General features: G+C 38.0%; 1 protein-coding gene across 6 annotated transcripts in view; it reads left to right on the top strand.

Moving 5' to 3' along the window:
- Positions 1-13,848, top strand: part of LOC127659835 (probable E3 ubiquitin-protein ligase MID2) — a 185,761-nt gene that overhangs the window by 121,661 nt on the left and 50,252 nt on the right. For 4 of the 6 annotated variants that reach the window (XM_052149784.1, XM_052149785.1, XM_052149783.1 and 1 more), the window contains exons 3-4: positions 9,710-9,775; positions 12,984-13,079. In XM_052149784.1, coding sequence (XP_052005744.1) covers positions 9,710-9,775; positions 12,984-13,079 — 162 coding nt within the window. The remainder of the gene's footprint in view (positions 1-9,709; positions 9,776-12,983; positions 13,080-13,848) is intronic. The other 2 variants (XM_052149787.1, XM_052149786.1) reach the window with 1 other exon arrangement.

Below are 13,848 nucleotides of genomic sequence, written 5' to 3'. Positions count from 1 at the left end.
TGATAAAAAATATTATGTAACTATAAAATGTTATATAACTAAAGCATGTTAGTTTACATGTTAAATGAACTACTAAATGAAAAATAACATCAGCTGTGTGAGCTTTTGAAGTAATGTCCTATGAGTATTAACAGTTAACATATACTGTAGGTGCGCGACAACGAGGCCAGACTGCTTCTGTCTGTATCTTTATCTCAGTGGTTCTCAACTGGTTTTGCTTCAGGACAGATTTTACATTGGAAATCAAGGGTCGACCTGCCATAGATCAAACATAACCTGTATTTAATGTATCCTGGGTCGCATTTCCTTTTATGTTGCATAGTTTTGTTCATGGATTTCCAGTACAAGGACATGCATCAAGTGACATTATTTTTGTAGTTGATGTCACAAGCAGCCACAAGAATGGACACAGAGTAGCCGTATAACACTTTTCCTTGAGCAGAATATTGCACTACAGATCGCTAAGTTTGTTCAAAGGAGAAAGCGAGACGTGCATGGTTGCCAGATTGCACCAAATAAGTATAACATTAGGCAGAATATTTCCAATTTTCGCAAGTATAAATCTCAAACTGGGGGTGTTTCGTCTCTTATCTGGCAAACCTGAGCATGTTAAACGCTTGTGGAGACGCGTTAGGTCCCAATGCAAGTTAACTGAAATATCCTATGAAAAATAAAAACTCTTTTACGATAAATGAGCCACAGGCCGTATGTACCGTGAAACCGTTATACCGCTGCAACCCTAGATATAACTGGCTTGTAGCATGAAAAGACTATAGATGTAAAGATTAATATCTTGTTTTACGAAAATGTTGTTGGATTGTAAATCCATATTGATTTCTTAAACACTATTCATTTTTAGATCAATATGTCTGTGACTTTAATGTTTGTCAATTTGCATAGGATACGTGATGTATGTAGAAGATGCTGAGATGGGGACACTTCTTCCCAATCCTGTAAAGTAAGCCTAAAACGCCTAATCAAGGCATACCCAAAGTAAATTTAAAGCTGTTCTTGAACATTTTGGAGTACATGCATGGTTTTGGTCACTTTTGAAAGATGACACTTTGAAGATTTTTCCCCAGCAGTCAGAATTACTGTAAGTGCTACTGATTTTGAGTAACAGAAGTTTGAACACAATGAAATAGAAGTTTGTTTTTCCGCCTGAATGTTTTTTTTTTTTTTGCATACAGATACCTGCAGATGACTATAACTTGTAGCTATTAGCTTGAAAACATAATGGAATCACATCATGAAGCCTTACTTTGTCCAAGTTCAAATTTGTTTGGTCTGACAAAGATATAGATTATACCTGCTGTTGTGATTGTATCTTAAAATGGTTTATATCAATAGAATATCAAGAAATGTAGCTTTCCAAAGATATGTGGCATCTGTACCAATGTACACACAGCAGTTGTGTACATTGCATAGTTTTATTTGTAACATTTAACAGCGGCTGCGGGCGGTTAAAATGAGATCTATTTAAATTGGTAAAAACAGGTAAATAAATTATGCAATAAAAAAAAAACATTATTGTGTTGTGACCACACTGTCTCAAGCATCCCTCAGTGTTAATATTTATTATAGACAAACATGTATTTTCTTTGGTTGTGCTGTAGTGGCCGGCTATCATGAAAGGTTGTGGAGGCTTTGTGTCTGGTGTTTTTAGAAGGCTGCTTGTTTGCCTGCTTGTGTTTTTAAAACCCAGATCACACAGTTCTGACAGATTATCTTAGAAATCACTGTGGAGTTCACAGACTACCATCCAGGTGTGTTACAAAAACCCATCAAAGAGATTTTTCACTCTTATTTAGCCAGTTATAGGCTGAACGCTGTAGTTTGGAGAGGAGATACAGTAGTTTCTGTGTCTATTGCTGCTGTGAGAGTACATTCACCCCTGTTGTGAATCTCAATTGCCCATCTCATTCTCCTGTGGTTTGAAAACTAGGCTGTGTCTTTGCTGTGAATCCTTTTGCCATCAAAACTCCTTTTTTGTCTGCGTTTGAAAACATGTTTACACTTCAGAGACGTTTGGTCTGTGTGAAGCCATTCTTTATTCTACAGGCCGTGGAGTACAGCCCACAACCACAATGACCACCTGAATTGAAAGTCACCTTCTTGCTCAACATAAGTTTATAGTATATCTGAGGCCAAAGCTTTAGTACATCAGAGGTTGCTGGGTTTGACATTTTGATTTATTTTTTAAAATATTTTCAGAGATGTCAGTGCAATTTTTGTGTATTATTCATCTACCATTGGACCTTTTGAAAACTGGCGTTTTCATGGAGGGAGATTGCAGCACCTGTCATGATTGCAACACTAATGTAATGTACAAAAGCAAATATAGATATATTAATATTTGTGAACAGATCCTTCTTGATTTATATTTGTTATTTGGGAATTTTAGATTTTTTTAAGGCAAACTGTCTGTAATATGTAGAAATGTAACTTAAGACAACATTTGCATTACTGCTTCCATGGTTTGGGATAAATTATAATTCAGATTCATAAATAACATATAAGTCAAGGGGAGATTTTCAACATTTAATGTTATATTTCTTAACTATAAAGTTGATTAAAATTATACAAAAGTTGATTTTAGTAGTTACAAGAACTTTACAAATTTCACTGTTCAGTTCTGCTCTGAGTGGCCATTGGCAGCTTTGCTTCTTCACTATTTCTGGCCAGTCATAGAACAGTGAGACAGAGAGAGAGACAACATCTATAGAGAGGGGACAGAAGGTACCCTTATGCAGAACGACAGAGTAGCTCACCCATCTTCCAAAATTCAAATTCAAATTGCCAGAGGGGTAATTCTTGTTGGCTTTTTTTTCCCCTCTTACTTTGTATTTAGGTAGTCTAATTTAATTGGGTGTTGCTTATCTATGGATTTATGGATTTGAGATTTTCCCACATAAGAAGGACACATTTGTTTTGAGGCATTCCCCCCAACAGGTCCTACTCTGTAGCACTTACTCAAACATGAAATCCTTCATGGGAAAAGGCTTATAGGAAGTGTCAGCAAAAGATGATTGAAGATCAATTAGTTCATGTTCAAAGGGTAATAAAATGAGAACTTCAAACTTGCCCGAATGGGACAATTGTAACACGCTGGCTGCCAAATATTTTCACTTATGAATTTATGAGAACTTATTAAAAGTTTTCAAGAGAGAGAAGTATTTATGACTGGTATGCCAGGGTATATCACTCTATCTGATTTGAGTAGCACTCAAATCTTTTACAACAGACTGAGTAAAACATAATTGCAATAAATAATTTCTCAAATTAGCTAAATATGTTGAGGCCAAAAAGTTCTGCCAGATAGAATACTAGGCTTGCATATATGTGAACATTCCAGAATAACTGCAATGACAAAATATTGTCTCAACAATTCAATTAGTTTTCATGCTAAGCACTTGTTAAATGATTTACGGCATCCATAATTCCTCCGGGGCATAAGTTGTCCAATAAAAACAATAAACCATACAATAACGTCAATTGTAGTGTTGTCGTCATTACTCAAGCTGGTCCACAGCTGAAATAATTTACGACGCAGAATGAGCAATGGCGCTCCCATTCCCTCCACCTATGCTACATCCCTACCCTCTGTCAAGCTGGATTCATAACACCACTTTTCACAGCTTAATGAGAGTCTGGAGGCAGCGTGCAGCATTCCTGGGTGGTGATATAAGCTATGCACCTGTGTAGACTTTTGTACACTTTTCCATACTACAGCCCATACAGACATAGTTTAGTCTTCGGGATGGGGTTGCTCACACAATCTTCCCAAGTGATATTTCAAACTGCTTTCCTAAGAACAAGACAAGCATCATCCCCAAGGCCAGTCAAAACACTTTGATTCATCACTTGCGAGCATGCCGTTCCAAGGAAAGTGGATCACCACAGCATATGAATCCCAGAAAAACCTACAGCAGTTAATTGTGTTACACAAATTAAATATAAAGCCATTTACCAGACATGTAACGTAAGTCACTCTTTAGCATTCCCATGCCTGTCCAAATTGATACCACTAAATTAATTGGCAGAAGACCCAAGGCTTGTTTCTGCAAATTAATTTTTTGAATAAGCCGTTTTTATGCTGTCTGTCAAAAGGCGGATGTCAGGCTGGAAGTTGTCTTCAGCTTATGATAACAGAGAGTGTGCGTGGTTGGGTTCGGATACCGTTCAAAGTCAAATGGAGGAGACAGTATATTTCAAAAATAGAAAAAGTGCCTCAGAAGTTTTGCAGCTATAAATAAACCGCATGCTCATTTTTTGCATCTGAGAGACTCTCAAATCTCAAAGGCTTAGTTAGCCTTTTTTTTTTTTTTTTTAACAGCCTCTGCCATGCACTGTTTTCATGCCATTTCATCAGCTTTGCATGGTGCTGTGACCTCCCCTTAAATGACCCTATGTTCGCTCCTGTTCCACAACAGCCATTAGCTGTGACCTCCATGGTCCTCGTTCCAGCAGATGCCAATATAAGCCTCCCAGGCACAAAGTAAGGGGAGATAATGGATCTAACTAAAAAAAGCTGTCTATAACGAAAGCTTGGCATAGTACGTAATCTCACCTCACCAAGGAAAACAACCTTTTTTCCATGTTGTACCCTCTACTTTCTCAGGCGTGTATCTGATAATCAAGTGACCTATAACAAGTTCTTATCAGTGTCTTAATATAACCTTTTGAAGTCAAACATCTTAGCTAGTGTAGGTGAAGAAATCTGGCAGCAGAAGAGACCTTATTCCAGCTAGACAGTGTTTGACAGCATAATTTATTTGAAACAAAACGAAAATGAGGATATGAGGAGTAGAAGTAGAGTTTGTTCAATGTGTTTTACTGTTTTGACAAGTGACAAAAATATTTCTATGAATCTCCAGTAGCAAAATATACAAATGATTACAAAAACAAACATTTTGTGAAAGTTATACATTCCCTAGATTCGTAAAAGGATAGTTTATCCAAAAGTGAGAATTGTGTAATTTATGCACTATTTACTCATGTTGTTCTAAACCATAAGACAGATATAACCTCTGTTCACTGATGGAGGGAATTAGACTGATGGAGGGAATTAGATGTTGTATCGATGTTGTGACACTAGTGGTTCGCTCTTGAGAGCCCCATTCACCTTTGCTTTATTTAGAAAAGGCCAATGAAAATTGTCAAGTGGAATTTGCATGCCGTTCTCTGCCACGGATATACGGGTATAAAAGGAGATGTGTGCACCGCTCATTCAGATTTGTGCTGAGGAGCCGAGAGAGAGTCGCAGCAATGTCATTGGTCAGTTCAGTGCCATGGCAGGAGGGACACAACGTCTTGTTCCCTCCATCAGGGAACAGAGGTTACATCTGTAACCAAGACGTTCCCTCTCTGTCACTCACTCGATGTTGTGTCGATGTAGTGACACTAGGGGTTCCTATATGAAATGCTGCAGGCACTGAGCCGTGTCACAAAGTACGGAGGAGCGGACACGGGCAAGCTGCTGCATGCCTCGCAGCAAGCACTCAACCACGTCATGACCTTCCATCGAGTGAGGTAAAGCGTCTCCCTGATCCCGTTAAGGGTGGAAGGAGGCACTTACCCGAGGACGCTACAGGCGGTGGCCTTTCCTGATTTTGGTATTAAGCAATTTCCTGCCGAGCACCTGCTAGAATAGTGCTGGTGAAGTGCTCTTCCCTCTCCAGGAGGGAAAGCACTATAGAGACCACATCCTACCAGTGGGAGGTTAACATGTGGAGAATACTTCACATGGAATGAAGCCACTGGGAGGAACCTATCTACGGTACAAAGCAACAGTGGCCGAGTCGGAACGAAGCTCTGTTGATGGGAAACATAGGGTTCACCTGAGGGGAAACCGAACAGTGGAAATACATCATACAAGATTATCGAGGGAGAATCACCACGAATGGAGCACTGAGAAAGAGTACACCTGAAAAGGGGCATATCACGAGTATTGGAAGCGTCACTCCTCCACAAGTTTTCAGTCTTTATCACTCAACACAAAGTCTGTTTGTCACAACTCGCGTCATGTATCATGTATTGCATGTTTATTTGTTTATTCATCTGTAATCTGAGCCATGCTATTCATCTATAATCTGAGCAATACTATAATCCATGTTTATTGAGCGATTTCTTTTTACTTGAATTATCTTTTTGGGTATAATTAACAGAAACGGATTCTTCTGAAGTTATGTTGCTTGAAACACATTTTCCCTCAAGGATTTGTATTCCTCATGAGAGCAAGTAATTCCTCTTACACTTGTCCCTTTAACCTTCAAGCTGGTTAGTCTGTGGAGGAAGATGTCTTCTTGCATTGTCTCCCCATGCTGCTGACTGTCACATGGTTGATCTGTTCTCCGTGGCATACATAGATGTCTCCTGCCCCTGTCTTATTAGTCTTATAACATCCAGGGAAAGGATGTTTTATCATGAAAAAACACCTGGGCTTTGTGGCCTCAGCCATACATTTTCTTTTAAATTAAAAGTAAAGGCTTACCAGATTGTTTGATGTAGGTCAAAGTTCCAAACAGGACATCACAGATTGATTTTTTGTGTTTTTGATGGAAGGAAGGGGTGTATTGGACTGTGTTTAAAGCTTAATGGTACTCCCCTGACAAGCCTCAAACAAGGGTAATGTAGACAGAATTAAATGACTCAGTCTAATTAATTAGAAGAGTGTAGGCTGGTAAGAAACAGCAGTGGCTTCTCATTAGACTGAGTTTGTGCATCTCTGGAGAGTGCTGCTATGGAATATTATCCGGTGCGAGCGACATCTCCCAGCAGGCTCTTGTTGCTGACACATACACGCACTCAACTGCCTGTTGTTAGCCTTGTGCGTGAAGCATTAACATGTTTCTGCAATGTGCTCACTCTACAAAACACAAGAGAAGTGGATCACAAAATAATTAAACACACCCACTTTGAAGTGTGTTTTCTCGCCTCAGGATTTCATACTTTTTTATGGTTTGTTGTTGTTGCTGTGACCCAGAACTGTAATGGACACAGAACAAGCGTATTAAAGTGTGTAACGCATCAGATACAGTATCATTTTCACTTGCTTCAGTATCTGAGATAATATCTTACCTGATGACTTAGACCAGGCAGGTCAGGCAGAATAATTTCAACATGTAGTATTTAAAGCATAAAGTATAAGATAATTAGGCTAAAGGCTCATTTATACTTCCTGTGCAAACAGGATTCTTTTATTTAATCTAAAAATTATGCCAAAATGTGTTTTTATTCTGCTAAGGTGTATGTTTGGTGATATTTCTCCTGTTTGCGAATATTCCTATACATTCTTGACCTAGGAAAACTCTGCTAGATGGTGAGTGTTGATGATTGTTTAAAATGAATCATGGATATGGTTTGTGGTTGCTGTGTGTAGTATAAACACAGGCTTAGTTTGCCTTGGGTGCTTTAGTCGTTCAGGAGTTGGTTTCATCCATTGTATGAATTAAGGCCCCTATATACTTCGGGAGAAGTCCTTCTTCGTTCAGGGGTAAAGGGGTAAGTTCTAAATAGCCGGGCAATGATATAATGTTCCTGAACATTCAGACACCCACCACACCACTGTGGGAGGTGTTTAGAAGTACATTTATATATGAGGACGCTTAGTAAAACCTTGAATAATGTGACATTAAAATGTGTTATCAATGACTTTGTCTCATTAGTAGAATTCACATGAGGTCAGTAAAAGAAGCTATTTTAACTACTTGATGATGATTTAAAATAATATAAATGCAGAAGAAAATGTTTCATTTGTCAGGTTTACATTTGTAATTTATGACGCTAAAGCGCTATGCACGGCCATATTATTCACCAGTTCCCCTCTGTTATTGTTATAATGATGACACTGATACTATTGTAAAGATGAGTATTTAAAAGTGTTAATGTGCAGAATAAAGGCAAAAGAATGATGATAGGCATATAATGTTTTGGCCAGATGTGTAGCAGACGGCACACGAGTGAATGGGCACTTAAACCTTTTTGAGTAGATTTGAATCTTTTTATAGGCTAATTAAGCAGAAACAAAATCGCATTACATGTTCTTGGAAAATGTCTCTAGAATGTCTCTAAGCAAATTATCGTAAAGATGTAGACAATTTGTACCAGTTTACTAATATCTCTGCATGCCGGTTTGTTCATGTTGACTGATTTTAACTGGCTTAATTGAATTTTCACAATAGAATTTTTGGTTTGGACCGAATTTGTTTGGTTTGTGTAAAAGCTGTTGTAGGAACTTGTGAGTGCACTATGGAGCTTGAAAATGGGCCTCTAGATTATGTTTCATGTGGACTTTTCATTATGGTCAACAATGGTATGAAAACAATTTGGCCTCATTTGAACTGCAATTGGTAAAAATGTGTTTGTTTATTGTAGTATACTGCATTTCTCGAGGGGTATTTACACTGACAGTGATTAAATTGCTGAAGGTGGCAGAGTCTCTGTGCTGTTAATTGTTAGTTGGCGTTCCTACTTGACTGCTGTATCCAACTGTATCAGGCAGCAAATCACTGTCTGCACTCCCATTAGTAGTTGCTGCATTTGCAAATCACACACAATCAATGTAAACACCCCTTCATTGCTGCAAGTGTGACAACAGCCTAAGATTGAAATAGATCAGAGATGTCCCAATCTGTGCACTTGTATGTAGGATGTATGTTAGGTTTCCTTTTCTAAACAACTGTCTTCTAGCTAGTGTTTAAAGTACCTGACAAAAACAAATGATGACAAAACACAGCCTAGATATTGGTGACTAGTGTCTCTCATTTGCAGTCTGTCTCTCATTCACTCTCACTTATGATTGCTTTATTCCTGTCAGTTTGTCAGCTCAGTCATGCTACTGTCTCAGTTCTGTAAAAGATTTTGCTTTGTGGATGTGTAAAAAAAGCACTACATTTGTTACGTATTAGATGCACCAGAATGTTATATATCTTCATCTGCCTGTTCACTTTGTATCTTGTTTCCTGTTTTTTATATACTCACGCTCTTGCTTATAGTACATTCTCTCTCTCGTCTCTTTCATGCACCACTTTGTTTCGCATGGCTCTGTCTGTCTTTGAAGTTTAGTGTCTGCTTTAATGAGTGCACTTCAGACTTGTTCTGCCTGAACTGCAACAGGCCTGGTGTCCTGAGGCCATTGCAGTGCCTCTTTTTCTCTCTTTCCCAGTCTTTATTTTCTTGCTTTCTTCCATCCTTTCTTTTAAACTAACTAACTTCCATTCTTTCTCTCTCTCTCTCTCTCTCTCTCTCTCTCTCTCTCTCTCTCTCTCCAATTGGGAGAAAGCTCGCACACCCCCGGCAGCTTGTCTTATGTCCCCCGGGATGTGGTACTTGGTTTTGATCTATAAATCATCCTCGACTGTTCATTGTTTAATTAATGATGCCCATCTGTCCTTGCCGGGTGAGATTGAATCTTAAAATGCTGACTCACCAAGCAAGTGCCTATGCGAGTGCCTGACGCAATCAATCCCTGAGCAAAGCAAGCTATCAGTGCACAGAGAATAGGCAGTCTGAGATAGACACCCTCACCTGCTCAGAGGTGCCTCGAGCTTACTTACCCGGCAGAGAAAGAGAGTGGCAAAGAAAGAGATGCTGAAAACAAGACATCGAACTGAGCAGAGGCAATAATACTTGCGTCCATCATCTCCAGTGCCACAAAGCAGGCCAGACCAGTAAGGCTCTGTGTATATGTGTGTGTGTGTGTTCATAGGCTTTTCAAGTGAGCCCTGCCAGAGTGTCTGAAGCGGTTATGGAGGCATCAAAGACAAGCGCTGCGGTGAGTCACCGGCTGCCTTTTACAATCTATGTACTGGATGTGTGCAAAGCAGGGTTTCCATAGACTGTGGGTGCGGGACAGGCAGGTGGACTGGGTCAGGCTGCATAACACATGCATGAATAGCCAAACAACACTAAACAAGAGAACATAAAGGATCTGTTCTAGCTTTTGTATGCCGATGTTATTCCCATCGCTGCTGCCTTTCAGTCCGCTTGGGCTTCATTTTGTTTGTGCTCATGGCATTAATATCAGCTGTTCATCTCAACACCGTGTTCATGTCTTTCTCTTCTTTTTTCCCGCCACGGGGGTCATCACTGCCCGTGTAGCATGACAGGGTGATACGCTTTGATTTGAAGCTATGATTTCCCTCTTTTATCTTTCAAAGTTGTGTTTGTAATGCAGCATGTGCAACTCTTTAACTATCAATACTATTCTCTACCACTCACCATTGTGATGTCACACAACTGAGCACCAATCAGATTTAGCCTTCATAAAACTTTTGTGTATAGTGGTAAAATCCATTGTCATGCTATATTTGACATAACAGTACCTTACCTTCCTTTTTCATGAGCCTCAGTGACCACAACATCAGTTTTGACATAAAAACCTCTTATTTAATGTTAATAACTGCAAACCTGTTTCTTTAGAGTGGACACAAGAGCTCATACATTTGGAAGCCCTCCTCCTAGTGTGAAAGACTCAGCCCAGTGTGCATAGTTTCTCATTAGTTATGATTAGTGGTCATGATGTGGAACTAATTTACTTTTAGTTGTTTGTTTTCAATCTAATCTGTTTTTGTGGGATTTCAGTGGACTCCGTGAGGGGCTGGGTATCGTTCCCTCAACCTCGGGGCTGAGGGATTAGTGAATATTCTTGCTTTATTGATTTTGCTTTGAAAATGAAAACATTTATTTAAAAAACGAAAAACTTAAATCAAATACATTTCTAAATTCAAATTGCACTCCAAATGAAACGAAAAAGCAAATAAATAAATAATAAAGTTATAAAATTATATATATATATATATATATATATATATATATATATATATATATATATATATGTAACCACCTTTCCACTTACGTCAGCAAGAATCCGTCTAAACATGCAGGCGGAAAATTACTTAAACAAATGAAGACATAAAAACAATTATAAATGTAAAAATAATAATTATAATGATACAATAATCACTGAAATATAAATTATGGTTCGAGGTGAACTTGTTTTTGTATTATTTTATACATTTATTATTATTTTATATAGTTTGTATTATTTTACAGGCTGCAGAGTTGCATTCACAATAAACTGCTCTGAGGAAATAAAGTGAACTGAACTGAGATGTCTGAGGTCATTTGCAGCACTCAAAAAATACAAAATAAAAATCGGAAGACAGAAACAAAGTGTGAGATCCTTAGATGCGCGTGTTCCACGAGACTGCACGCCTCTGCATCAGCGCGTCAAATATGCCTGTATACGGCTTTTCTGTCATCTGTACTTAATAATATAATAAATAGTGTTTCTTCAAACGCATGTTCTTGTGTCTACGGGCAAATTATTTGTAATATTAATTTGATAATAATAATTTAATAGATTAATGGGAAACGAACCAAATATCGTCATGACATGTTCAAAGGCATCAGCTATTGGTGATCACTCTGACCATCATTGAACCCGAGATCATCGTCTGTTTGCTCAACCCGCATGTGCATTTCTCTCTATAAATTAACAAAATGTTCAGACAGTCTCTTGCTGTTTTTTCCGAAGCATTCAGAATCATTACCACATTTGCGGTGTCGCTGCGGATCGCTTCGTCCGTGCGCTTGTAAAAATTATTTTCTCATTATTACGGTTTAGTATTTCTCTGTAATGTAGAACAGCGTTAGTAATGTTACTTATAACATTCTTTCTCAGCCCTGGAACTCAAACCATTTTCTGATACTAGTGTTTTTCTTTGATGCCTAAACACAGCCAATCACCAGCACTTTTAGATTTGAGCACATCTAGCATGCTACATGCTTATCACTGACGTTGATGAGATTAACCCCTTAGGTATCGAAATTTGGTACCGAACGACAAGACATTTTCCGATACTCGATTGTTTAGAGGCAATTCAGTCTGTGCCTAAAATGTATCGAACTTGATACCCAGCCCTAACTCTGTGTATTATCATTTTCCATGTTTACCTAAACTAACATTATCATCAGCATTTGTGTTTTCATTAATTCATGAAATAGGCAGATAGAGAACACTGGGGACATTAATTTACTGCTCACAACCAGTTATACTCTTGAAAGCAGATATGTTATGTGATACAAGTTTCAAATGTAGAAACCTGGTTCCAAGGAATATGCTTATTCCCAGTCCACATTTAATAAGGAATATTAATAGAATATATTAATTATTTTAAAGGAATAGTTAACCAAAAATAAAAATTCAGTTTTTTTTTTTTTTTTTTTTTTTTTGTGGAACACAAGAAGAGAATTTCTTATAACCTTTACACTGCTCTTTTCCATATAACAATAATATCTGGTGACCTCTCAAGCTCCAAAAAGGGAAGAAAACTTCATAAATGAACCGCAAAATTTCTCTATTCGACCTGTGCATTATATTTCAAGTCTTCAGTAGCCATACGATAGCATTGTGTGAGGAAAATACCAAAAAATGTAAAGTGGCCATACACAGAATTGCATCCACTGCAGCTCTCAAATCTCATTTTCCATCCTGCATATTTGAACCAGCATGTGATGTTTACTTATGACACACACAAGAACCAGTGGCACTTTGCTGTCAATGATGGTAAACTTGGTGTGGTGCAAACTATTTAAGTCTTTTCCTTACACAAAGCTGTCATGGCTTCAAAAGAATTGGATTATTGTACACAAGTTGTATAGATGACTTACATGGTGTTTTTTCAAAAGTTCTTGTATGAAAAAGAGCTTTGTAAAGATTCTTCAAAATGTTTCTCTTTGTGTTCCACTGAAAACAATAACAGCATACAGGTTTGGAATGACATGAGGGTGAGTAAATATTGATTGAATATTTTTGGGGTGAACTATTACTTAAAATAGTTTAAATGTAATAGCAGAAAATGTGTTTGTTTGTGCAAATGTTATATTATATGACAAGATTGAATGGAAAAGCATTGTCTGTGTCAAACAGAAATAGTGATTCATTCTGTCTAAATTCCATATTGTTGCTTTTCCAACAGCAAACCCTGGAGAATAACTTAACCAATCTGGTGAAGAGAAACAGTGAGCTGGAGAACCAGATGGCCAAACTCATCCAGATTTGCCAACAGGTGGAGGTGAGTCCGGCCAAACTCCCCACTTCTTTTGTTATAATGTTCATCCTTCACATCTTTTTTTTTTTTAGATCTGATATTTAATGACAAAGTGATTTGATTTTAAACTGCCCTCTTGATCTACAAGTGCTTGCTCGAATAAGTAGGCTATTCGTGTACAGAGGAAAGCAATACCAAAATCTACAGTTGAAGTCAGAATTTTACATACACCTTAGGCAAATACATTTAAACTCAGTTTTACACAATACCTGGCATTTAATTGTAGAAAACATTCCCTCTCTTTGTTCAGTTAGTATGTGAAATGTCAGAATAATAGTTGAGAGAATAATTTATTAAATGTTTTTATAAATTTTTTTCATCACATTCCCAGTGGGGCAGAAGATTAGATTAGAGGTCTGCACAGGCCTTAAAATGAAACCGATCCTGTACCAGAGACCGTGTGGCCCAACCCTACACGGCCCAAATGATACTGTCAGATTATAAGCCTGAACCCAAAATCGCTCAACAATTTCTATCATTTCTTCTCCTAGAAAGTACTGTTGCAATAGGCTATTTTTAATGTAAGCATATAGGCAACATTCGTAACAGTATTGGAACAGTAAACATACAGTTTTAACAAGGCATGGCAGCCCCAAGGTATACCATAGCAGAAGGGGGGAAAAAAGCATTGACTTAGTGTTTATGTGCTGAAACTTCACTTGGTGCATAACAATTAGGAATAAACTTTAACAATGCAACAGTCCCCTTTTTACAGCCTGAACTTGTTCTTTGT

This window comes from Xyrauchen texanus, chromosome 19, assembly GCF_025860055.1.
Source record: "Xyrauchen texanus isolate HMW12.3.18 chromosome 19, RBS_HiC_50CHRs, whole genome shotgun sequence".
NCBI classification, from domain to species: Eukaryota; Metazoa; Chordata; class Actinopteri; order Cypriniformes; family Catostomidae; genus Xyrauchen; species Xyrauchen texanus.
The sequence above is the reverse complement of the archived record's forward strand: the minus strand, read 5'-3'. Positions and strand labels throughout refer to the sequence as shown.